General features: G+C 37.1%; 3 protein-coding genes across 4 annotated transcripts in view; 1 reads left to right on the plus strand and 2 right to left on the minus strand.

The window, feature by feature from the left end:
- The window catches only part of LOC137972128 (choline kinase alpha-like), a 17,988-nt gene extending 2,952 nt beyond the window's left edge, over positions 1 to 15,036 (minus strand). For both annotated transcript variants that reach the window (XM_068818962.1, XM_068818961.1), the window contains exons 1-8: positions 14,864 to 15,036; positions 12,085 to 12,319; positions 9,904 to 10,037; positions 8,304 to 8,408; positions 6,195 to 6,259; positions 5,463 to 5,559; positions 3,614 to 3,722; positions 1,745 to 1,851 (exon numbers count right to left, since the gene is read on the minus strand). In XM_068818962.1, coding sequence (XP_068675063.1) covers positions 1,745 to 1,851; positions 3,614 to 3,722; positions 5,463 to 5,559; positions 6,195 to 6,259; positions 8,304 to 8,408; positions 9,904 to 10,037; positions 12,085 to 12,319; positions 14,864 to 14,988 — 977 coding nt within the window. In that variant the 5' untranslated portion in view covers positions 14,989 to 15,036. The remainder of the gene's footprint in view (positions 1 to 1,744; positions 1,852 to 3,613; positions 3,723 to 5,462; positions 5,560 to 6,194; positions 6,260 to 8,303; positions 8,409 to 9,903; positions 10,038 to 12,084; positions 12,320 to 14,863) is intronic.
- LOC137971905 (large ribosomal subunit protein uL15-like) lies at positions 15,006 to 19,090 on the plus strand. Its single transcript, XM_068818646.1, has 5 exons — positions 15,006 to 15,011; positions 15,340 to 15,403; positions 15,829 to 15,904; positions 18,193 to 18,367; positions 18,918 to 19,090. The coding sequence occupies exons 1-5, from the start codon at positions 15,006 to 15,008 to the stop codon at positions 19,044 to 19,046; spliced, it is 450 nt and encodes a 149-aa protein (XP_068674747.1). The 3' UTR covers positions 19,047 to 19,090.
- LOC137972126 (E3 ubiquitin-protein ligase TRIM33-like) overlaps positions 18,959 to 27,500 on the minus strand; it is a 22,324-nt gene continuing 13,782 nt past the window's right edge. The window contains 3 exon segments of the mRNA XM_068818956.1: positions 18,959 to 25,746; positions 26,658 to 26,810; positions 27,133 to 27,207. Of these exon segments, the coding sequence (XP_068675057.1) occupies positions 25,594 to 25,746; positions 26,658 to 26,810; positions 27,133 to 27,207 (381 nt within the window). The 3' untranslated portion in view covers positions 18,959 to 25,593.

Here is a 27,500-nt window from a genome sequence, read left to right on the forward strand (position 1 = left end):
TTCTCGGCTGCACTTGTAAATAGCCAACTGGTTTGCCTCCGGCCAGTTGGGATTCTTAACAGTTGTTGTTCTGTTCCGTCGTTTCGTTGCGTTTCATTGGCCCTGAAAAGTCCCTATGGGGTCTGAGCGGTAATTAAGTATGTACTGTACTGTATTGTAGTGTACTGTATTGTACATACGAGTTTGCTCACAGAAAGCATCATGTTATTGACAGATTGACTTCAAAAGGTAAAAGAACTTCTTAAACTTGATTAAATCTCCAAATTGAAGCCTTTTAGCTTCCATAACGAGCCCGTTATTAGCCATTAAAACCTGATATATTCTTGGGTGGCAAAAGCACAAATCATCTCATACATTCTTCGTAAAATTTCGAATTTCCAAAGCATCAATGCTCTGAGACTCCCTGCATGGAATATCGCGTTCAAATTTCAGAGAGAGCTCATTATGCAATGCACTTTCAATATTTAGTGCTTTTTTCTTGGCTGACTTATTAGATAGAGCGAGTTTCAATCGAGTGTCATAAAACCAAAACCAAAGTAATTACTTTGGCCAATCAAAAATGACGGAGCCAATCCAGTAAACCAATCAAAACTTGAAGTAATTACACGTAGCCGGTACAAAACGCGGGAAAATGTGCACGCGCGAGCCACGATTGGTTTTGGTTTCACTTGTGATTGGTTGAAAAGTGGCGCGAGAACTTTGAACCAATCACTGAGTGAAGTAATGCAAAACCAAAGCAATTCGCTAATTACTTTCGACACTCAATTGAAAACCGCTCAAGGCCCACCAGTTTGGAAGTTCAGCTGGTAGAGAATTGGGACGAGTGGAGTGGAACAATGTTTTAGAGGTGACCCAACCATCTGTCGGTCTTATCATCCAAAACTGTGGCATAGTCGGTTATTCTACAGCTGTTTCGAGAACGATTGTCCAAAAGAAGCGAAAATGCCGAAAGGCATTATGGTAAACTGTCAGTGATTTTGAGTCAACATGACGGCAGTGCTATCGAAAACGTCTCCAAGAAATACATGAGTGAGTTTCAAAATTCAGTCAAATGATCTAGGCCATGAATTCGTAACAAAGGGTTTCGATTCACAGAGAAGGAAGATTTTGACGACTTTAACCTTACTTATTTTATGTCATATTTCGCCGAGAAAGTTTGAGAAATGTATACAAAAATCGTGGCGCACGTGCAGAACCATCGTTTTTGCTAATGAACCCTTTTCTTTTTGGACGTGTTTTGGTAGCGTGATGGCGGGAGAGAGCTTCAACATAAGTCTGCGCGTACTGCCACTTCATCAACGCTATGTCCTAAGAACTCTTTTATCCAAATAGCTCGATATCGTAGATCATCGCTGTACGTTCGCTCTTACGCTTCTTTTGGGCAACCCTTCTCGAAACAGCTGTATACGCTTGCTCTGCCCTGCTCTGCTCTGTATTTCTGGATGCCGAACACACAAACTGGACAGTTTGCTGCAATGCCACGACGGGTAACACCCAGTGGACATCACACCGAAGTGGCATCCAATTTTCAAAACATTCTTAGTACTGTAAAAAAGTTGTTTTGCTGTTTCAAAATGCAAATTATTGTTACGTGATTCGGAAGTGATCGTGTTACGTAAGTTTGAACTTTAAAAATTCAGCCTGCAGTGAAAGGGGACTGAGATTTTTCAGGTTAGAGAAAGTAAATGAGTCATAGCCGGACAATAAAGTGAGTCAAACTATAATAAAGCCGAACTGAATTTACCTATTTGCTTGATCCATCAATTCCGTTTCCTCTATTGTTGGTTCATTTAATGAAGGACGGTTTTCCACGAAAGTGTGTTTCCCCAAATACGCACGAATAAACAAAAGCTGTCAACAATACACAAAACAGGAGAAATAAATATCACACAAAAGCTGTTTCATATTGGTTAGGTAACTGCGTTGAAGTGCATGTAACTACGCATTAGTGAGTAATGTGCTTTCCTTAACAGTTAGGAGCAGGCCACTAAGTTGGGCTCATTTGTTCCTGTGAAAGGATGTGATGAAAGAAATGTATATTTACAGAGTTCTTGTTAAGTTTTTGCACAGGAGGTAAAAAACCAAAAATAGGAGGTAACTTTGTTACCTGCCCCTGCACGGGCTAGCGAGCTCAAGTCTTAACTTGACGTTCGTAACGATCGCTGTCCCGTGCCAGCGGCTGCTAAATTAATTTAATACTCAGCAAAAGGAAAGAAGGTTATACTATTTCATTGATTTTCACTCACCACCGCTTTTCTGACGCTTCGGTTGAAAACTAAACTCCGAAAGACCTTTCTGGCGTTTTCCACGCGTGGATGCCATGTTGTAAAACGTTTTTAATGGTTATGTGGGGTTTCCCCTGGCCGCGGGAGGAATGGGAGGGAAACATGGCGGACATCGTTTCGAAGGATGAGTTGGCAAAATCAAGCTGGATTGCTTTAATAAATGGTATATTTTCGAAGCGATAACATGTGCCAGATATCTTCACAGGATTAGTTGGAGGTGGAACGCAATATTTTCCCATAAACGCAATGTAATTTCACCTTCGAACAGACGAACATTCGTTGGATAATTTCGGTTAATATTTCAGTGAAACAGCCGGTAACATTTACTTGAACAGCCGGTAAAAATAACCGGTTACCGGCTCTTAACAAGAACCCTGATTTAACAATTATTCTTCAAGGGCGCGTTGGATATGAAGTGATAGATAACCAGCGATGCGCGCAGCGCCGAGTTGGTTATAATCATTTTTTATCCCGCAAGCCCGAGTAAAACAAGTGTTTTAAGAAAAACTCCAGGATCAACAACTCTTCCACTAAAGCATCGATTTTTACCTCGGTCAATTCCGGTCCAAAACGGTTTTTGTCCGCCGTTTTTCTCAGAGCTGCAACAATAGGGCCGTTTATACCAGAAAAAATAAGCCGCGGCTTAAGTAAGCCGCGAAAGGAACTATTTATACGAGTATAAACTCCCCGGCCAGGATAAGCCGCGACTTGAGAAAATCGTGAACGTAGATTTTGTACCATTTATACGAGGTGTTCGCGGCTTACGTAAGCCGCGGCCAGAGTTAGCCGCGGCTTATTTTCTCTCGTATAAACGGCCCTATTAAATGTTTTCAGCTCGCTTTATTGCTGACGCGTTCCTTGACCATATTAGGTACAGCAGCTATATGAGCTGAAAGCCTGTGTCCGGCGAGCCAATGAAAATGTTTGAAATCTGATATCCGTAGTTCAGTTTTTAATAATTAGCAACTATGTATCGAAGTGGAGGTAAATATCCACCACTAGCCCCCCACACTGAGGTGAATAGTTGTTTGAGTATATACTAAAACAGTGAGATAATATAGCACAAAAGGATGATTTTAACTCATTTAAGCCTGCAAAGATTACAACATCTTCGGGCGCAAATTCCGCGCGAATTGCTCGGAGGTGAATAGTTAACAATTATCCTGCACACAATATCGCCTGATACTTAGCTGACGAGGCCGTAGGCCGAGTTGGCTAAAATCAGGCGATTGATTGATTGAGCAGGAGGAGAGGAGAGATATCATCACGTGTAAAAGCTATATCCTTAATGTCGATATGTGTAGCACAGCGTTTGGTTCTCAACTTACTTGTTGCTCTTTGCTGGGCCATTGGTCGAGTGCCATGGAAAAGTACACGGGCTCAGCGACCTTGTAATCAAACATCCACTCGCAAAAATGATTGGCTAAGTCAAACGCCCTTCAACAAAAAGAATGAAAAGATGGATTGACTTTCAAAGCCATACATGGTTTAGCACCCGACTACATCAGCAGTCTTAAGTCACTGCAGCGTCCCAGCTGTTCAATGCTAGGTCACAGGTTTTTTCAGTTGCCTCCCCGTCTCGTTTAATGCCCTGCCTCACCACATAGGACATGAGAACGATTATAATCGGTTTAAATCTTTAGTAAAGTCATTTTTTTTTAAATTCAAAATTGCATAAGAACATTAACTTAATTTATTCATTTATTTTAACATCAATTACCGGTATTTCCTTGTACACTGTACATTATATTGATAGTTACTCATTGTATCAGTCCTTTTAACATTTGTATAGACAATCCTATTTATATCGTATATACTATTGTTATTATTATTTTATTCATGCTGGTATTAATTTTACATTCATACATATGATCATATAGACATGTAGACTGTATTCTACAAGTATTAAAGTATTATCATCATCATCATCATTATTATCATTATTATTATTATTATTATTATTATTATTTTATGTCGTCACCGCCATCAAATCATCATATTATGATTACGGTAAATTTAATACCGCCGGGTAATACCCTTTGACTGTTGAGTCACCCGTAGTACTTAACTACGATAAGATAGTGAGCCAATGAGGGCGCGCGATTTTGTATAATCACCTGTGTATTTATACTAATAACCCTTAACCTCCCAGTGGCCACTTACAGATTTTACTCTGTCTAACGCCTGACGATTTTACTCCCCCCTCGGGCCTTAAAGGGTTAAACATGATACACAATAAAAGGCAAGTAGTTCTACCCTTTTGCAATGAATGAGAGGGTTTTTATGAATAGAGAGGTTAAGCATGACGTTTACAGCCAACAGCGAACGGGAAACGGCAGGCTCCTGCTCATCATAAAAGCGCGAAAATTCTCTCATTTTAACTCGTCTCGTTCCTTTGAGAAGTTGCTTGATATCTGGAGCTAACAGGACAGAAATAAGCAAATATAAAGCAGGGTTCTTACATTTTTGGCAAAACCGTAGTTTCAATCCGACATCACTTGGCGTAAACATCATGCTTAACCTCTCTAATATCCTACAAAGTGGTGAACATGAAGTAAGACACGGGCTTTTCACGTCATGGTCTTCATTGGAGATCACTACCCAGTGTAGCCATTTGCAGAATTCGATATGAGGGCAGCAGTTTGTCCTATTTTTTGGGTGATGTAGCAGCTGATCCAAAGATAACTCGCCATTGGTTTGCAACTCTGACCCCAAACAATAGCTAAAACAATAGAAAGAATGACATATCATTGCTTCCTGCAAGGGTTGCGAACAAATGGCGAGTAATCTTTGGATCAGCTGCTCCACTACTGTATTTTTTTAATGTAACGCAGGTAGTTTAAGACCTCCTACAGGTTTACAAGTCCAATGCCAAACCAACTGATTCAATTCTTTGACTGCACTCATGTGATAAGCTGGCCATGTTGGTGTCAAAACAATAGAAAAATATAGCAAAGTTTTGCATAATAAGAGACTTTTTTGCTATTGATCTTTCCTCCAACATGGCGGCGTGACATCAGGTGCAGGTGCAAATAATAATTGGTGGGTCTCGATTGAAAAAAACTGGGCTACAAGCCTATAAGAAATGTCACTAAAAGAGTGCTCCGGCATTCTTGTTGTAAAAACTATTAAAAATAATTAAAAACCATTATTAAATAATACAGACATACTCCTTACCTGTAATTGTAAGCACTGTATTCAAAGTCAATTAATCTTAATTCAATTTCTTCGTCATTATTCATATGTCTATCTTTGGAAACTTTCAAAATGTTGCCTGAAATGTTAACAACCAAAAAGCTCATTTTTTTTTTGCATGATATATGTACCAGTAGATTTTTTTCAAAGGTCCTAAAGAACGCTATACTGACAGCCCCCAACCACTGGCTTTGAATCGTGACATATGCAGAGTCTGGCTAGAAACAGACGATGAGCCATAATAGATAAATTATACTTTTATCATGGAGTCTTGATAGTATTTTATCTTAAAATATTGAGCCAGTAAGAGAGATATTAAAAGGAGCTTTTCCAGTGAGCAAGGCAATGGCAATAACAGTGGATATATAATAATGCAAAAAAAAAATATGATTCAAATGTAAAACTGATTTCGTTATTGTTCAACTAAAACCAAATCTATATCATTAACATGTATGCATCCATCCTCTGGGCATCCTATAATAAGCCCCTGTAAACAATGTACAATCCAAGACGGCCAAGCCATCATTAAAAAGATGTATTGTGTCTTTATCCAAGGCAGGTCAAAATATAAGGCAAATCATGATATTTGAAATGACAAATAATAACTTTGCTTGGCCTTTTCGACAACACCTCCTGGATCTGCATCATTATTCATATCAAACACAGCTATGCTATGCCACCAAGCTCAAAGTCAACTAAATCATTATAAATTACCTTCTTGAATGTCATTGTGGCAAAATGTAATCGACCCTGGAGAAGTTACCTTTTCCAAGTAATTCCTTGAAAACAAAAACAACATATGAACAGACAGAACAAAAAAAAATAATGATGCATAATTTCACAGTTTGAGATATACATGTAGGGAGTACACCCATCTTAACAAGAATGCAACAGAATCAATAATGCTAGCTAGAAACTGTGTAAGAATCTTGGTGGATAAGTCAGGAACAGTTTCATCGGTGCAAAGATTTCAGTATTTGCTTGCATAACTGTGAATATGCATGCAAGTACTCTAAGCACATCTAAGTAAAGGCGTGTTTGAAAACCTTTGTCAAAGTTTAATGTGAAGAATATTTTACATGTACACTGTGGGTAGTGACTTATGCAGTGAATAAAGTTATCAAGCCTTTGAACCACTGGGGCCTGGTAGCTACTTTAATAGAGCGACTTTCATATGACCTTGAAAAATAAACCTAAAAACAGAACGTAAACAAAAATGCAAAACATTTAATTGGCTTATTGAACAAAAACAAACAAGTGTGAATTTTCATTGGCTTAGTGAACACGGATGCAAACAATGTAATCTCTCCATGGAACTTTCAGGAAAAAGCGATTGACATTTTGCTTTAATGTCATTTAAAATGCAGTACTTAATATGATTAGGCAATCAAACAGTTTACTGCCCATATTAGGAGTTACCTTGGCAGGAATAAGGAGAAGCTTTGTTTTAATCTTGCCAAACATTGGTCAGTGAAACAAACTGCCAACACTTTTTCAAGGTCATACGAAAGTCGCTCTAACAGAGCAAGACTATTTATCATGTTTTTAAGATTGACTTAATACTATACTTCGTATTAAAATTTACCATAAATAATGAAAAATTAATATTAATTAATGTCCTTCAATGTTTTTTTTCATGTCTTCAATCAGATATGTACATGTACCTTCAATGGTAATGTACTAATTCTTTCTTTTGAACAAAATCATTCAATTGTCGATACATGTTTGTTCATCTTTTATAAATGACAAATATCATACATCAATATTTTCCAGGAAAAGGAAAGGGGATGTGGATCAATCCAAGAGTTTGAGGGCCACAAATAGTCAGTGGTGATTACATTTTTTGTCCCGAAATTCTTCATGGCAGAAACTACCAACAAGGATCCTTCTTAATGTGATTCCTCTGAAAAAAAAGTTGTTAAACGATTTTCTTGAAACTTTTCCTGAATGTTCCCTACTAATCCCTGTTTTAAGAACGCCAATAAAAAAGATAAGTCACCGAGCTTGCTTAAGAGATATAATGTGCCAACCTTACCCCATTGATGCTCGTACTGATACTAATCACGAGTGTAATTTCATCAGCTCAGGGTAAATTTTGCAGCAGCTAAACGAGAGGGTTTTTAAAGCAACACTTAAAAAAACACCTGATAGGTAGAAAGTCTAGAGCATGTGGAACACAGTCTTACATAGTTTATGGAAAAATCACTCAACTTAAAACAACGTCGACTCAAAGCGTTTCCTCGAGTCGCTGTTTACAAGATCATAATTTACATCCCTGGGTAAGGGACTTTGTGTAGTACGTTTTTAGCTATTTTTTGCTTTCTGATAAATAAGAAAAAAACTTCTTGATTTAAAGGAGACAATTTTTACACCAAATTTATGCAATGAAAAATAAAATTATACGTCACCGTGCTTGTGTAAGAGTAAAACACCATTGTACCTGTCTATCTCGATTATTGTATCCATCGAAACAACAAAATTTGCCGTGTTCTCGGAATGTGCGCGCTTATTCCCAAAGAATTATGGGTTACTCACAACTTCTCTCACATGTTTATGATTGACTTACACCATATTTACAATGTTGCAAAATTTGACCAATTACAAGTATTGACAAACCATATGCGCAGTAGTACAGGATGCACAGAGCAATACTGAGGAATCACCTTAAAGTGTCAAATAGAGGATGTACATGTGATTATAATACCTTTTCATGGCAACCTGTGGGAAGATAAGGAGACTGAGTGATTTATTCCCTTAATCGAAGCCAACCCAACCCTCTCTCCCAATTACAGCACTGAGTTGCATGCTTACGTGTATCTTCACCTTAAAAAATAATATTCTTGCTCCAAATCCATCTCTTTGACTTTCGCTAACATCACAGCTTTATTGTGTTCATTAAGATACATTTGTTCTACATCTTTGCACCATCTGCCCAAAACAAATCGACATGATGAGATAATAAAGACAAAAGTTAATATTGCCACACATGATGCATAAAACATTATACAGAAAAAAATTACAAGCAAATTACATTAACAGTCTTAACCATTTTAAACATTTATGTACAGTCTAAGTTGCCACCAAGAGTTTTTTATGTAGAGTTAGTTTTTATGCACTAGAGATAAGCATTTTAATATACTGAGTAGATTTTTATCAATTTTAGTTACAGTACATTAATGAGTGATTAAGTACAAAAGTGGTACTATGACGAAAATCGCATCTTTCCTATCCAAGCCATTTTGAAACATAAACAAGTAGTCTGCGTGAGAAGAAAATGCTGTTTACTTTTTTTCAAATATCTCTTTTCGTTCCAGAGATATTCAAGTTTTTAAAATATGCAAATTAGCCAAGTGATGACGTCATAAACTCAACCAAATTTTGTTCAAATATGATAAAAAGAGATATCTCAGCCAAGTAAGAATCTACTAAATGTTCTCCACAACATGAGCTTAACAGTTCTGTTACCATGGCATCATACTGGGTTCCAGACCTCCCCCATATTATGAGCTTTTCTGGCCACCTTTGGTGTTCCATTTTGATATTTGCTAACAGCACTTCATATGCATGATCCAGCAAGTATATAAATATGTTAGCACGACTTTGTGGCCTTGAAATCACTAACATATTGAAATCAAGTGGGTGGGGACTGAAAAAGAGTGAGTTGCCATGGGAACATAATTTTTAATAGCCATAGGTGTGTTTCCTGTATAAGTATTATTAGACTATCAAGTTTCAATGGTCTGCGCAGTAAATTGGCCAAGGTAGCTCTATTTATATACTCAATATAATATTGGGTTGAGTGTATGACATCATTAGTCATCTCATTTGCATATTTTACCCATTTTTCAAACTTAAATATCTCCAGAACTAATGAAGATATTTGCAAAAGGTAAATGGCGTTTTTGTTCTTTCATGGAAATCTATGTGATACAGTCAAAAAAATCAAGGGGTAAAAATTTGATCATGGTACCACTTTAAGTGCTCAAGTTATAAATAGTATTACATGTACATCAGCTTAATAATAATGAATTTTAGGGTTAAATGGGACATGAGTGGAGCTAGATGTTGGTGAGCCATTCACACCAAAAGCGTCCCCAATCGGCAAGTAAAATTGTCTGGCATTACCCAAAGTTAAATCTACAGGCCCCAGTTGTTCGAAGGGTGGATAGCACTATCCACTGGATAAATCACTATCCCTTGAATAACTCCGTTGGTTTTGCCAGTGTTTATCTGCTGGATAGTGATTTATCAGTTGGATAGCTTTATCCAACCGAGGCCAAGTGTGCAAGTCTCACTCTCAGGTCCCTGGGGAAGGGTGAATTAAAGACTGAGACAACTGTTACAATGTTTATTGTCTCTGTCCATGAACTTGCCTCAAATCCCTTCTTACTTTAGATTTTTTTCTTTACTTGAATGCTCTTACCCATGCATTGTATTCCACATAAAGTCAGGCTCCTTACAGAGTGGAAGCTCTAACCGATGATACTCTGCCATTCTTTGGGCTATTTTAACGGAGATTTCAGGTTGTGTCATTTCTTCTCGTATTAAACTTTTTCCCTGAAAAGGTACAATAATAATAAATGATAATAACAATAATAATAATGATAATAACAATAATAATAATAATAATAATAATAATTATTATTATTATTATTATTATTATTTTAAACCAATGCAACCTTGAGTTGTTTTAAAATAATTATTGCAACTTATCAGTTTAACTTCATCTTATCTTATTTTAAACATTATTCAGTATTCTCACCAGGCTGCACCATTACGGGATTCTTGCAAGAAAAATACAATTGGCGCATTAAAAGCCATGCAAATGCGCCAACCTGGGTGCACAAGGATTCTACGAGCAAAACAGAGTTTCAGAAGAAAGTTCGCAGTTTTTTAATGGTCTTGAAAGCGAATTCTCCAGCCCTTTGCTTCTTCAACAAATGAAAGCAGTTTATCAAAGTATTCAAAGCCTTCAATTTTATTGACGTTTGCCTTCGTCAGTCACATGAGCATAGCGCAGCTTCAATAACTTGACCACCACATTGAATCAGATAGGTACTTTGTGAAAGAAATTATCAATAGTGCGGGCTAATGTTATTCGAACCTCGGAGCTGTTCGCTGTGGCACAAGAAAAATGGATTAATTCTTTTGCCCTAAAGTACTAAAGGATTTAAGAAAGTGTAGAAGATCATTGTACCAATGGTGAAGAGGACGTTGAAGAGGACGACGTAGCAAGAAAAGATCAAAAAGCTGTTTCATTGAAGAAAGACCACATTTTTCAGAGTACATGGCAGTCGCAATACGCATGGCTTGCCTATGATGCCGACAAAAAGATCACGACCTGCAAGATCTGTCTCGAGGCAAACAAATCGATGAAAATAATGCATTTACAATAATTATTATCGTAGGGCCACCATTGCAAGAGTTTCAATTTGAACGTGCCTTGATGAAATGGACAGAGAAATCACGAAGAATTTCTTCCACCCAAGTCATGGAGCACAGTCAAGTAAATGTAACTTTGTCCCACTTTTAAGCTCCTGCAGACCCTCTATTTTTCAGGAAAGGGGGCCCTGGGCGTCCCTTAGACAAATTTTGGTGAGAACATTCATTTGATTATTCCAAGTCCTGACCTCACCTTTTTGTTCATCTGCTGTTATTTCTTATTAATAATAAGTTCCAAGAGGGGTTTCAATTCATGAAATTACTGCTGCATTAATTAGAGTCAGGAGAAAAAAATGGAAGGTTTCTTGTGATTGAAATTGATCAATAGGCCTTTTTCACAAGGCAGCCATTTTAAGTCCCGTGGGACTGAAAACGTCTGTTTTGCGCCCCCTGAACTCGCTTCCAAACCCATCAACTTGAGGCTCCGGGCACAAACTCCATTGTCTTTGACCAGCATGGCTGCCGAGTGACAAAGATCCACGATACATGTGGCATCATAAAATTCTACAGCTTTAGTGCCTGTCCATAGCGAACCGACAAAACAGCAAAATTGGAATTTACTGCAGGATTTGGGTTGCTGAAAAAACTTTCAATTGGTTACCCAAGAGTCTCTTTCAGTGACATATCCTACTGAGCAAAATCTTGTCTTGGATAAAATGAGAACTCATTTAAACTAAATATAGATTAGGAACTGGAAAAAACTGGAGAGGAAAGGAAGTGCTAAGAGTGATTTTACCAGTACTGTTACCTTCCCTCACAGTGTATATTAAAGAACTCAGGATTAGTTTTGCAGCCTACAGTACTTCACTACAAACAATTAAACAATATGACTTCAGCCCAGAGTACAGCTCTGTAGATGCTGTAAATGAAGCTAGCAATAATAAATTATCCAATAAAAGGTACATACTGAAAAGTATGTAATTGTAGTTTACATTTTCCTACAGGTTTATGCATTTAGTTCAAGTACACCAGTTTAATAATTTGAAATAGCTTTCCAAAGTATTGCATTTGTTTCCAAAACCTGCATCTAGGGATCATTCTGAAAAGACACTTGTTAGACAACACACGGGCTTATACATGTACATGTAAATTCATGTTTATTACTATAATTTATGACTACAAAGGTTATAGTTTTGCAACAAGTACTGTAATTCAAACTTACATTGAGCAGTTCCTCCATCCTTCCTTGAGGAAATATTGCATACAGCTTAGGACCAACATTCCGCTCTGCTAGCAAAGCAAACACAACGATGTCGGAGATGAGAGCACTAGAGCTACTAACCATGTCATCATAGAGAGGCCCATAAAGTCGCAGAACAACTTTCTTTTTTTCCTTATTTATTGCTGGGTAGTTATCTGGCAGGGAGCAAATGTATAGCTCATTAGTCAAGCCACCGCTGCAAAAAAGAAAAGACCCAACAACATTTTGCTTCAATTAGTTCAATATTTGGCTCAGTGTAATTTCATCTGTGCAATTAATGCTACAATATGACCAGATATGTCCAGAAATGCCCATACTGGTCTATGTAAATTCTGGCTCGTTTCATGATCAGCAGGGGCTTGTGGGGGAGGAACGCATGATGAAGCATTAAGAGTATCTGCATGGGAGGCTAGTGCAATATTAGTATAATCAATTCGGTTCTTTCAATAGTATTCACTCAAAATAGCATTTTTTAGAGACCTGTACAGTACTCTATTTTAGGGTAGTCCATGGACTGGAGGTCAGTGTTTTGTCCATCACCGTAGCATATTGTCATGCTCTTATGCTGAATGTGTTATTTCTCACAAATTTTGCTCTTTCCTGAAAGTCACATTCGTCATATGAAAAAAATCAGTGTTTCCTTTTATTCATTACTACATTTGTCAAGATCCAAGCCTGTTTTAAACAGCCAGTGATATAATTCAATGCAAATGCTCACAAGTTAAATCATCACAGGCTGAAATGAAACCAGTGAAACGTGTTGTTTGAATATGGCAGATTCAGAGCCGGGTTCTCCTGTCTGTGAAAAAAGATAAACTTGCTGTGACCACGAGATGGAAGACCAAGTTGAATAGAGAATCACTCATTGGGAGAAAAAGTACATTCATGAGAGCTCAGCAATATTGTCTTCAAGGTTCATAAGTTATTCTTATTCTTATGCTTGTGGGTGGGTTTTCTGGTAAGCTCACTATATGATGACGTCAGTCACCGGAAGTAACATTTCACTTCCCTAGCAACGCTCGAAAAATCCGTCCGTGGGCCCTTAAGCAAGATAAACCTGGCAAAGTCTGTAGTAATTTTGCCTTTACAGGTATCCTGTGAAGGAACTTTGTGTTAAATGAAACACTGAACTACTACATCGCAACCACTGAGAAGCTGAGAAATTCTACCAAATTGCTTGTTTCATTCATTAAGCCGCATGGAGCAGTGACCTTGTCCACTATTGGGCGTTGGATTAACATTGTATTAGGACAGGCAGACATTGATACAGAAAGATTTTCTGGTCACAACACTAGGTGTGCTTCGACTAGTAAGGCCCTTTTGTCTATCTCTACTGATGTAATTCTAGCCACTGCTGGTTGGGCTGAGGAGTCCACTTTTCGGAAGTTTTACAATAAGCCAGTTGCTGTCACAAACCAGATGAGTTTGGCTTTTAGAAATCGATTAGAAATATGTTTCGTACAAGATTTTTTGTACTATTAATTAAAGTGTCTCTGGGATTTCTCCAGCCTGTGTGGGTGCCTGTTATTTTGTGCTCACCATGTTGAAATCTCATGGGAACCTGGATGTATGTAGTTTTGGTAGAATTGAAAATTAAATGAGACTTACAGTACCTGTAAGTTGAAGTTTGATTATAATTCTGACAAATCATTGATAGTACAGTAGGGTTAACATCCCCATAGTACCCATAAATTTACCCACCCTCCTTTCATTTTTTGTCACCTCGGTTCTCTCGCGCCGTTCAGGCTGGGATGTGGTGACCACAAAATGCTTTAAGACTGACCTACAGCGGTCCCTGCGCATCTCATGTTAACCCTACTGTACTATCAATGATTTGGCAGAATTACAATTAAACTTCAACTTACAGGTAAGTCTCCTTTAATTTTCAAGTATCAACTCCGTTGATAAAACCAAATTCAAGGCCGTCACTGCTTGACTGAAACAAAACATTTCAGGCTGAGTTTTCCAGGTATGAATTTTCTGAAACATCCAGGGATCAGAGTTTTTCAGGTGTGAATTTTCAAAACAAACACAAAAGTTTGAATTTTATGGGTCTCAATTGTCGAGACCCCCAAGTGGTCTGAGAATTTTAAGTCCAAAGGTCTGAGTTTTTCGCCGCAACATAGATTTTTTGTGGGAGGGGAGTGGGCATGGAAACAGGAATAAAAATAATTATTTTGAACCATGTGCTCGTTGCAAACCACCTTTTACATGTAAGTACAGATCTCGGTTATCATCTTCTGTCGAAATTGCTTGCGGTACAACGCAAACAACAAACTTTAGGGGCTGAAGCTCGTGCGTGTCATCTATTGTAAAGTTAACTAATTTAAATTAAGGTTTTGTCTCTATTCAAGACTGAGAAATGTCTTTTCTTCTTGTAACAAAGCAACAACAACAGCCATTCTTCTTGTAAGACAACAAATCAAATTATGCACAAAAGTAAGCCAAATATCGCAGGTAACTGAAAATAAAACAAACATCCGTATTCACAACAGTGCTGACGTCCCTGACATGCTGCTTTATACCTATTTACGTGCACGGAGCTGCGTTGTGGACGTAATAATCTACTCCAAGACGAAATGATTAAAATCGAAATAATTTCGCCTGAAGTTTGAATTCCTATAACATTCACATTCAGGGCCAAATAAAAAAAATTTTCCCTTCCGGTCGCCCAACGCGACGCCGGCACAAAAGGCTTCTTGTTCGTTCTAACGTATTACGTCGATAAATATTTACCTACCATAACTCCTCAATGGAAAACTCCTCTAAAGATACATGTTTCCAGGATCCTCCTAGATATTTCTTGCATAATTTGTGTGCCTTCTTCTTGAGTTCGAGGCATACGCCATTAGAAATGCAAGCCATTCGCTCGACGATGCAAAATGCGTGTGTTCTATTGTTAGCAACTGAAACCACATCTCCTCTCCCTCGAGAAATTAATATTTAGGGAGGGATGACAGGGGAGTATTTCGGACCATTCTAGTTCTCTGTTCAGTCAGCGTCGAGTCAATTGGCGCATGCGCCTTATGGCTTTCTCTTCTTCTTACTCTCCGAAATGGTAGGCAATTTGGGAATAAATTGTCTGATATATCCTTTTCCATCGCACCCTTCTTGGGAAATTTGTTCTTAAAACGTAGATAAATTAAAGCTTTAATATTCCTTCGTTTATATGAAAAAGCAGGAAGTTGTAACGCTTTTTCATGACCTAATTTTTAGACTGCGCGGCGAAAGAAGACACGAAAGCTGCGAGGTCATGTAAGCCATGGTCATGGCCGTATCGGTAAGTCTCTCCAGTGAAGTAATGGTGGAGCGAAAGATTGTTTCATTTGGCGGAATTAACTCTAGAATTCCTGGCCACTCATTCGCATATGAAGAGCTTGTATTGTTAATTGTATGCCTCAACGCCACTGCGAGAAGAATATGTGGAAGCTGGGTGTTCAGAAGTAGCCTCATTGGCATTTGTATGTAACTTATGTTTGCGTGTGCGATAAGCCATTACAATTAAGGGCCACATTTACACGGCTACCGCCTTTAAATTTTCCCAAGCACTAATTAGCACTTTCGTGATTCAATGAAAAATGCAACTATTGGGCGCTGTATTGTGTAGTTATGACTTAGAATGAGGCCTGGATTTTGAAAAATTGAATTATACGTATCAATTCCAAAAGCTATAAGAGCTTATTTTTGTCATCTTTTTTCTACCAGGAAAACACAGGAAACATCCTGGAGGTCGCGGTAATGCAGGAGGACAGCATCATCACAGGATCAATTTTGATAAATAGTAAGATAATTTGAGAGATTTGCTCTTGTGGAAGTTTTTTGCTTTCATCTAAACCTATTTTACCAGCTACATGTGGGCGATTCCACCGTCACTGATGTTACATCCACATACAATTTAACTTTTGACTGGCACTGACCAAAGATGAATAGCAGTTTGAAATCTTAACGTTGATTAACATATTTGTGCATACTGACATGTTAATTGTGTGAATCAGTTTTTCCCTTATGCTCTCTTTCAGAGAAATATTATGGAAAAAATACATTGTCACGGACGTTACACAAAAAACAACGACATTGCCAGTGCATCAACATTAAGTTAAATTTCCCGTGAACTATCAAAGTGTTCTACAAAACCTGCTCTAAGTATCTGCAGTTTGGTCATTGTGGCCATTTCATGTCAAACCCATGAAAAACATGTATTCAGGGGTGTTTTTGGGATATTCCATAATTTTTGCATCAAATATTTACTGATTTCTCGTGAAGTCTTGAACTGCCAGAGAAATTGAACCTTTAAATGGCCATAAAATGTCTGCTAAGTGTAAATGTGCTCAGGATGAGAAATTGTCTTTCATTAATGTTGCATTTTTTCAACCATTTCAATTGTTCATACTCAAGTCTAAGAATTGTAACGTCCGTGACAAAACATCCATGACGAATTTTGTTGCAGATATGTCCAAAATATTACAATTTACCAGAGTTTTGTCCTTATCAGAGAGTTTCTATTGGATGTTTAGCTTTGTAGGTACTCTGCAAGCAGAGTCTCTTTCAATCTACCTAGATAAGTCGGGAAGAGGAAAGTAGACTCTGCCAGCCGCCTCGACTTTCTTTGATTTGCCGCTCATCCAAAGAAATGGATGAGTCAGTCCAGTTTCGACTTGACAAACCTTTTTTTTTAATTTGTGCGCATGATCAATTGCCATGAGTCATCAATATTTTTTAAATTTACAACAGCGTGACGATTTTTAACTGCGGTCTAAATTCCCATGAGTATTTCTTCCGTATGTCGGTTACAGAAACTAGTTGAATTGGCCAGAAATTAAAAACCTATTAATTTTTCAGGAAAAATTGAAATGGCAATTTAAAAACTTATATTATCTTGAGTTTCGAAGGAAATGATTCCTTGGTTGTCGTGTATTTGCCAGAGTTGTTCGAAAATATCCGCACTGTTTGTTTTGGTTTTGCGGTTACTAGTCACGCGTGGCTGACTCCCGAATACATTTGAATTTTTAACGCATGCTCAGCATGAAATGTCTAGGCGGCTGGCAGAGTCTACTTTCCTCTTCCGGACTTATCTAGGAAGATCGAAAGAGACTCTGCTTGCAGAGTACTTTGTGGCAGGATTGTCTTGAAAATCTATCACATAATTAATTAAGAAAAGAAAAAAAATCTTCTAAATTTCACGGATGTTACGTAACATCCGTGACATTAGTTCATATTGTGGCTGCCATTTCTAGAGATTATTTTGGAAAAAGTTGACATGAGGAATGTATTAACTCCACTATGGGGTTTTTTCTAATAAGAGTGTTTGTAGTCCTTTACATTTTCCAAGATTGATTTTATCCAGTCAAAATTGAGCATTATGCATAATACTTGCTAACAAAAAAAACCCCTAGAATTTGAGGAGCCCCCTGAGTAGACCATTGTCGCCAGCAAAGTGGAATTTTATTTTCTGAGCACTATAACATGTCCACTTTGTAGTACAGGGTACAATTCCAACTAAGACATCTTTTGAAAAATCTTGCTTGTAACACCATTCGTGTGGAATTGCCCATGTACATGTATGCCCAGAAATGCCTCTTATTTCAATAGGATGTTTTCAATCAACCTCTACAAACACCAATAACAATAGAGAAATGTACGACTTCTGGTGGACGAACAAAAGAAGCTAATAAGACACCTTTGGTTTTTCGTCCACCAACATGGCTGCAATGACGTCACATGAAAACCTCCTATAAGCGTAACTTGAGTTTAGCACAATAAGGGAGGTAGCACTGTTACAACTGTAAACCTTTCACCACAGAGCCAGCCACCATTGACTTGTAAAATATTATTGTCTGCTATAAGTTAATGTTATCCTCAAGAGGGATAGGGTCAATGGGATCATAGTTTTTGTGTGGACTTAAAATGTTGTCACCTCTGAACAGGGCCCTACTGATGACCAAAATTGTCTGGTGTTGAAGTAAAATCTATAAAAATCTACTGTTAGGAGGCCAAATAAGGGATCAGTAAATTATCTACTGCAAGTTAGAGCTTTGGTCACTTACTTATTTTGGTTTTTTAATATCACAGCCATCCTGGCTACTTTGGTAAAGTAGGTATGAGGTACTATCACAAGACCATGAACAAGTTTTACAAACCGATTGTTAACTTGGACAAGCTGTGGTCGCTAGTAAGTGAACAGACCAGGGAGCACTACAAGGACAAGACAGAGGGCCCTGTGCCCGTCATTGATGTTGTCCGTGCTGTAAGTATTAAAAACTGTGTCGTCATAAGGGTCTGAGGATAATTTTGTTCAGGCTACTCTTATTGATGCAAGAGAATGTTGTTCTGGGGCTGTCATTGGTAACTTGTGGGTAGCTATTTCAGCTTGAAAAAACCAGTCCGTATGAGTGTAGTAACTCCAAAGGTCGTGTGTTGGATGAAACCTCCGGAAAATAAGGAAGAAACATGCAGCTTTCCTCAGCCTGACTTTCTGACAAGTGTGTATTAAATAAAATGCGAATGCTCAAGTTACAAGTAATTTTATCAACCATTTTCTTCTGCATTTTTCCCCGGGCAATCCAAAATTTGCCCGGGCAAGTACATCATAAGACATACAAAGGTACTAGCCTGGCTGACAGCTTTGATAAAAGGTGAATGTGGATCCCTGCTTTTGAATCCAGTAGGGGGCACGTGAACCTATAAGAGACAAGATCATTTTCCTCCATAAGCAGGATTCTCATTAGTCAGCAGCCTATGTAACTGCATTCATCTTGTTTGCTTAAAGTTTTCACTTTCCTCTTTTGTCCATTTAGGGCTACTATAAAGTCTTGGGGAAAGGCCTGCTTCCCAGACAGCCAGTGATAGTCAAAGCCAAGTTTTTCAGTCGCAGAGCTGAAAGTAAGATCAAGGCAGTGGGAGGCGCTTGTGTCCTTGTAGCTTAAAATTAATGTTGTGTATAAAATGGAATAAAAAAGAAGTTGCCAGTTTGGTGCTTTCCTTGCTTGTCAATATTGTAAATTTAATTTCAAAAGTTAATGTGAAGTGTTGCCAAGTGCATTTTAGCTAAAGCTACATTATAGTAAAGTTGACTGTTGCAGGTTGCATTTAAGCATCACCCAAAGTTTTTAAAGGCACCTTTTGCTGGTTGTTGTCATTGTTATGTAATCAGTACGATAATGTATATTCCATACTATTAACTGAAAAATCAGATGCCTACTGGAAGGATTCAAATCTATTACCTCTGACACTGGTCAGATACTCTAACCTTTGAGGCACATGACTTTGTAGAGTCTGCATACCAGCAGGACACAATGGTTGCGGTTGCATTCAGGGAGTCAACACTAGTGTTAAATCAAGGTCTATTGTTCAGTGTGTTCCCCTGGGGATTCAAAACACCAGAGAGTTGACATTAGGGTAATGTCATCACCAGTTACACTGTGTTTCTCTCAAGTGTAACCGCAACCATTGTCAATTCAGGATCTAGATAAATGACCTATGTTCCCCAGGAGTTCTAGTAGCTCATTGGGTGGAGCATCTAACAGGTGTTACAGAGGCCCAAGGTTCAATTTCTGCTTAGGTTGTCCTTTTGCCCAGGGCTGTTGCAAAGTACCTACAATAATTATTGTAGTTTTAGCAAGAGGCCCTCATTAGATCTAATTTACATGCATTTTCTTTCCATGGAATGCTCCTTGCAGTTCAATCAAATATTTCATGACGGTGATATAGTTATCGTTAACTTCCCTTCATTAAGGAGCTTCTCATCAGGGCTATGAAGCAAATCACCCCACCATCTTGGATGGAATGGATACAAAATTATCCACTCCCTTAGGGGCTTGAGCAGTGTGTGGGTTCTTATCATCCAAAACAAGTGATGTTAGATGGTGTTTACATTTACAGTAATGTGTGTGCATTAATTTCCCTGGCCTTATGTTTTAAGCATTTGATGTCTACACTGTACAGCTCTACTTTTTCCTCTCTTACAATTCAACACCCCTCCCCATATAACCCTACTCCATCTCTTAAGAATGGCCCATTCTTGAACCTTTGCATCTTCCCCTCCCTCCTTTCAAAAAAATTTCAATAAGGTAGAGTCAGTGTACTCTATTTTTTTTTTCTCTGTTTTGAAGGGATGACTGATCAGCTGACAGATCGGGACTACAGCATTCATATGACTGACTGGCAACAACTGTCGACTGACTGACAATCTTTTAAGGCCAGTTTAAATGGTTTCAACATTCTGATTTAACTTGCAAACAAAAACCAGATGTTGGATGTATTTTAACAGGTCCTTCAACATTGTTGAAAAAGTGAAAAATGTTTACATCTTGTTGGAAGTGTGTTGAATCAAAATCAAGCTCATTAATTAACCCATTGACTCCTGGGAGTGAGACTTAACTGATTTTACTCTGTTTGATGCCAGACTATTCTATTATTTTAACTGGGGCATCTATTAAGGGGTCAATTTGTTATAAAGCAGTCGAAAAGGTCTCCTCCATTGATCACTCACTGTCCTTTGATGTCCAAACCGCCAGGCTTAGTATTTTACTCTGTCTAACCCCACATGATTTTACTCGTCAATGGGTTAAACTCTCATTCAACATTTCTTTTGTTCTCTAGAAAATGTATGGTGAAGCCATTTGAATAGTTCATTCAACATCAGTAGAATGTGCATGATCACAGGCCCTAAATCATGACAGGAGAGGCTGGTTTCTTGTTCTTAGTTCAACTTCCACTCAGGTTGTCAAAAATATTAGTGTCAATCACAAGTAACATTCCTTTTTGGGACTGTATACAAAGACAATCAAACTCCTTCAAGTTATGTAAATGTAAAATGTAAAAAAAGTATAGTGGAAGTGTACTTAGCTATCAAGCTAGTTCACAGGTACTCCAATTTTAACAATCTGAAAGAAGCAATTCAAACTTAACAGAAACTTGATGGGAGTGCAGCTTGACAGATTTTACTCTGTCTAATGCCAGACTATTTTATTTGTTAACTGGGGGCATCGTAAGGTGTTTGTTATGTCGTTTACTTTGTCATTTCACAGATCAAACCATTTTCTGTTTGGTGTAAAATGTGGTCATCAGTATAATGAATTGGCTTTGGTTCAAATTTTTTGAACTAGTTCTATTTTGATTTTTCTTTGTCTCATGTTCCTTATCATAATCTGAAACAAAGGAAAATTAAAATTCAATAGAGATTGTAGCTTTGAATCCCACCTGAAATTAGCCCCTAGTTATATTCGATAAAATTGGTAAATGCTGCAAGGTAAGTTCTTTCAGCATTTATATATTGATTTTATCAATTTTACATTAAAGAAAAAGAAAGAATGAATAATAATAATAATTAACAATTATTTATTCACCAATAATCACTGAGCTTGAGGCGAATAATTGTTTTAGTATAAATACACAGGTGATTATTTAAAAAAAGAGAAAAAAACATTTCAACTCGAAGTCATCTTCACTTACAGTGGCAAAACGACCACTGGCAGCCATTTTGTCCGTCGAGGTGATTATCGGCTGATAATCCGAGATAGCGAGCCAATGAGAGCGTGCGATTTTGTATAATCACCTGTGTATTTATACTAATTAACATTATTACCAGGTTTTCATAAGTGACTAAAAATAAAATCTCACTTTGTGACCCCAAAAATACTCAGAGCTGTAATCCTTTATTAAAGGATATCAATAAAATTATTTACACCTTGACTTAAAAGTTAAAATAATTTAAGATCACCTCCATTTGCTCACACTGATCATTGATTCTTTATTATGTTGTAGAGACCATCAAACAAAGTTAGCTAAACAAATACTACTGTACATTACTAAGAGTGACATGGTCAATAATTAAAGTAAACGTTTTTCTGATGAAACTGGACAGACTGTGTAAAGCAGGCTCTCTCTCTGCATAAGCTCCATGTACATGAATGAGATGATTTCTTCTCTAAAAGGCATTTGAAAATTCTGGCCAGATTTTTGATTATGATGTATTGACCAATCCCTTCTTGAGAGTGAGACCTAGAGATTTTACTCATCAGCAGGGGCTGCTTTAGGGGTAAATGGGTTACGTAAACTTACCTACATTAGTATTAATTAAGGCAAATAAATAATATTGTGTTAACTTTGAGTGATTTAATCATCTTTGTGAATACAAGGTCAAATGTTTCTTGGTAACTACCTTTTTTTAACTCAAGGTTACACACCTTACTGCAGAACCTAATAAGCTTGAAAAAGGAAAAGTTTTACAAAGTGTTAAATCTAATTTGCATGTGGAAGTCAACTTGTCCACATAACGATGATAATGACTAATTTTGTTCCGAGCTGTACTCCTCCTTTAAGTCTAATTTTAAGTTATATATATAGATGCTACTATATACCTTTTATGTATTGCCATAAATAATAGGACATGGCATTCATTTGGAGTGAGCTGCATTATTTAGCTTACAGCAAGTGTAGTTAATGTTAACGAAAATGATGATCATGACCAGGGTAAACACAAAATTAAAGTTTCCTGAAGAGGGTTGCTTAATTTTGTGCTATAATATTGAAAACAGTAAAATATAAAGTTAACATGTGGAGGTGGTTATGAAACTTGTAAAGTTTCTTTGTTTTGTTTTTGGTAACTGTTCAGGTTCTGACCATGTACATACAAACCAAACCTTATTCCAAAAGGCAGAGCAAATCAAAAGTTTTGTTTAATTAATTTATTCAAAACTCTCTTGTGAACTGAGGGCAAACGATTGGTCAAGGTCAAGTTAACATGAAGCATAATGTCACAATTCTCGCTTTTGTAGTCTCCAGAGTTTCACAACCACTCCATCTGATGTGAACTATGGTTAAATTAAGTAAACTTATCATTCATTTTACTTTATTTTTGTTTTATGTGGGTTGTTGCATATTCACTGCAAGAAAAAAATACACTCAAAAATTATAGTATACATACCACCAAGGTACATGTAAACCCAAAATATTTACTAAATTAATGGTCTCTTGACCACTTGTCACAACTAGGGTTCATACCATATTTGAGCATTTCCACAACTTTTTCAAAACAAGGCTTTCACTTTCAGTTTATCTTGTGCAAAAATACAGTTGTGATCAGTTCCTAATAACCTATCTGCTAGTACTTTGGTCAAAACAAATGAAAGTAAAGGAGTGTTAGAAGGACTAGTAAAGTCCTACAAATGCTGATTAAGGTTGTTTCGCACTAATAATTTCTTTCTACAAATATGGCGGTTAATCTGAACGAGTGATTAATATGATTTGCATTCTTTACACCAATTTGGTTCAAATTAACATGACAATATTAACATTAATTTTTAATCCCCAAATACAAATTATATTTACCACCTCTTTGATGGTAATACTTTTATACAATTCTTCTAAAGTAAGTATTAACCAGCATTGAATTCTGACAACACATACCATGATTACATGGAATTATTGGCCGAGTGATTAGTTAACCACTTTATTACATCCATTTAGATATCGCTGGTGATCCTTGCATTCTGATTGGCTCTCAGCAATGCGATTTATTCACAAATCGCACTGTTTTGCTCTAAATTGCACCTTTTCTCCGGCCAATGAGAAAGGGACATTAAAAAAAAGGACACTCAGATTAAGGCTTTTTAAACGCAACCAATCAAATTGCAGGAAAATGAAAGCCAAGGAAAGTGAGTGTGCAACTTTTGCTCCCAAAACTTTGTTTTTTTTTTTAAAGAAAACTATGAATTTAATTCTTACAGTTTCTGAACGATGATAACCTACATTTCGGGGATTTTCCAACTGACGTACTAAAATCCAGTATTTGAATGAGTGATTAAATTGTGCAATTTCTGAATGGATGTAATAAAGTGGTGATTGAACTTCGTGCCGTGCAAATTTGGTCTGAAATCATACTTTTGATTTGAAATCGAACTTACATATGCTGCGCACTTGTTAGATTTTGAAATCACACACATAATTTCAGAGCTAATAATATAGTTACATAGAAAAATTACTCAATTCTGATTGGCAGAGAGCAGTGATGTTTTTTGTAAACCCAGTGCAAAAAGGAATTTATAAAAGACTTGACAGGTTTTCTGCAGACGCTCTCTTTTCCTCCCTCTGACGAGTTTTAGAGAGGCTCTGCTCACAGGGTGACGTGAGCCCTGGGTGGTGCAATTTATGCATGATGTGCGTACGATGCTTCAGTCTGCTTAGCTATCACATGATTTTTCTCGTGCAATTTGGAATAAATAAGCACTTGGCTGTAATTTTTTTCAGGGTACAAATTGAATCTTGCTGTCTTTGAAAAAGTCTACTCGGGCTTATTTATGTGATGGATACAAATTGCACTCCACTGAGTTTAATTACCATTATGAAACCATACCTAACAACTCACATTTTTTACCTCCGTTCACAATCCCACACTTACATGTACAGAAAGAAAAATTTAATTAGAGAACTGTTTCTTAACTGAAGACAATGAGAGCTATCACATTAACTTATCAGAAATAAACTTGTCTCAATCCTTACATGTGCAAATAAAGGACTACATTACAGTGCTGGGACTACCAGTAGTCCATAGAGACTCTCACTGGACAGTATTTAAAAGCACATTGATTTGGGACTTATGTAATGTCTATTCCAACTCTTTTTTAGCCTTACGAAAGTGAATGGGAGAAGTACTTGAAAAAGAATGGGGCCAGCAAATATTCACACTGTTTGCAAAAGTCCCAGTAAAATGTGCAAAATTTGTTACAGTACAACCTTAAGTCATTCAATAATAATGGTAGCACTTTTGCAAGAGTACCTCTGAATAGAAGTTGTACTTATCCTTTTCAAGCACACTTGCAGAAGAGATTTTTTTAATGACTTGCCTGTCAATTTAATTCAAACAAAAAATGGCCACATACTATAAATGTCATGTAAGATGGGAAGACTGAATTGTTTTTAAACATGCATGCACCACTCAACTATACTGACTGTACAGAGAACACTTGAGGCCATAAAAAGGGCTCCAGCCATAGTTTCATTTTCAATGACAGGAAATGTAATTTTTCCCAACCAACACAAAACTTCAAGAAAAGAAGTGGATTAGGATTAAAGTTTGGATACCTTCATCAAAGGAATATCAAGATGGTATCTTGCAGCTTTAAGAGGTGGAAAGACTTCCTGTTTCCACAAAATTAATAGCAAAAATGCGTTTACGTTCACACAGTTACCTTATTCTAAAATAAGGATAAAAAGGAAAAGGAAAGTCGATAATAAAGTCACTAAGTCGTTAGGTGGGTTACATGCCCAGTACATTTTTTTCTGAATTTTTTAGCATCATGATGGATTGTAATTCTTGTACTGTACCATCATTCATGGTGGACGTCTAATAGTATTACATATTTTTACAAGATTAGGAGTGTCATTTTGGACATTCTTATTTTACCCTTTTTATCAATTAATGTGAGGAATTGAAATTCTTGAAATTACTAGACGTGCAGACTGTTTATAAAGTCACTGGTTCAGTATAAACATCCTTGCATCATCTTTCTTTCTCTTGGCCTTTGGTTCATAAGATGGCTCGAAATAATTCGGCATATATTTCTTCAGTACATTGTTAAAGTAGACCTCGAGGTTGCTGCCCATCTTGCCAACTTCTGAGGTTGCCTAAAAAATTCAGATGAGGAGATTAATTAATCCTTTAACTCCCAGTGGCCACTTAAATAGATTTTACTCTGTCTAACACCAGACGATTTTACTTGTCAATGGTGGTCCCCTCAGGCCCTGAGGGGTTAAAAGGATTTGTAATAAACAAAATGTTAAAGCAGCAAATTAAATAAGTCAAAATCATGACATCCTGTAACAGCCCACTACGGTAATTAACAAGTGAGCTACAACTTAGTCATTAAACCATAAAGATTGCTTATGGCAATGTAAATTACACAATATAGACAGCTTATCAAGATCACAAACCAACAACTAGAAAATTAAGGAGTTAGGGAATGTATGAATATTAAAAACATTTAGCTTCATGTGTGTCTAATTAAAGAGCTTTCGAAATTTGAAGAAATTGTTTGAAAGGAAAGGACCTTTCTATGAGTGTGCAGTCTTCTAGTGCAGGAACACTAATTGGGGACACTGCTGTAAACTGATATTAACAAATTGAGCTTCACGCCCAATCTAGATTCCTGAATATGAAATTTCCTTGCTGAAGAGAAACATGTATTATGTGCATGGACATCAAATGGTGTTGAATTAGTAAAAACATCATGCATTATAATGGAAATCGTTTCGAAATAAAGCACATCAACAGGAAGAACGTTCAAAGCAATAAAAAGAGGGATAAAGAACAAGAAGATTACTTTTAATACAATACAATGAGAGGAAACTAAGTGTGGATTCTAATGAGCAGAGCAATCCACTAGAATAAGTACAACCAGGGTACAAACCTAAAATAATGATATCAGACTAATATTATTGTAATTTTGAGGGAAAAAATTATTATCAAAGATCAAATTGTCCATGTCTAGGTAAAAAAAGTGAATTAATACTGTTCTCACAATCACATCAGCACTTACTTCATTAAATATCGCACAGTTTTCGAAGATAAGGCGGCAGTCTGCTACAAAATCATGGAAAGTTTGATAGTGTGCAAAATTCTGTGTCTGGAGCTTGGCACGGATATTGGACAAATCCATGGGATGCACAATCACTTTGTAGTAATTAGGAACCTGACAAAAACAAAGAAAAATGAATAACTGCTTCATGGTAAGAATGAGGCAAGCAACGTTATACTGTTCTAATGGACTAACATCAAGTTTTTTACAAAAAAATATAGTTTTCAGCCAGAGTTTCATGTTGTCAATCCAGAATTCCAGTACTCCAGCACAAAATGTCTTTAGTAGAGTGTATTTCACAAAATTAATACCTGTACAAAGTCATGTAACCATTTCTCAATCATGGGTTTTCAACTATTACCGGGTACATGAATTGTGTTTTCCTGCCACTTTTTCTGTTGGTGTTAAAGTTATCAAGTTAGAGAAGTCCACTCACAGATTTGCTAACTTTCTGTTGAAATGGGATGCTATCCGTGTGACACAACAGCTCCAGCAGCATCTTTTCACAAGCCTTCATTATAAACATGCACAAATTTGATTAGTTGATAAATCAAGATCTTTACTCATAATATTAAACGGGGACATAGTTTTTTCACGCTGTTAGCTTAACCCTTTAAGCCTCGAGGGGTTCCCCATTGACGAGTGAAATCGTCTGGCGTTAGACAGAGTAAAATCTGTAAGTGCCATTTGGCACTATCGGGCTGAAAGGGTTAAACAAGAAATAACTTTGCTAAATAACAAAATAAAACCTGCAACTTTATGGCAAAGATTAATTTTGCTTTGTAATCAGCACTACAAAAATTT

This window comes from Montipora foliosa, chromosome 9 (assembly GCF_036669935.1).
Source record: "Montipora foliosa isolate CH-2021 chromosome 9, ASM3666993v2, whole genome shotgun sequence".
Classification (NCBI taxonomy): Eukaryota; Metazoa; Cnidaria; class Anthozoa; order Scleractinia; family Acroporidae; genus Montipora; species Montipora foliosa.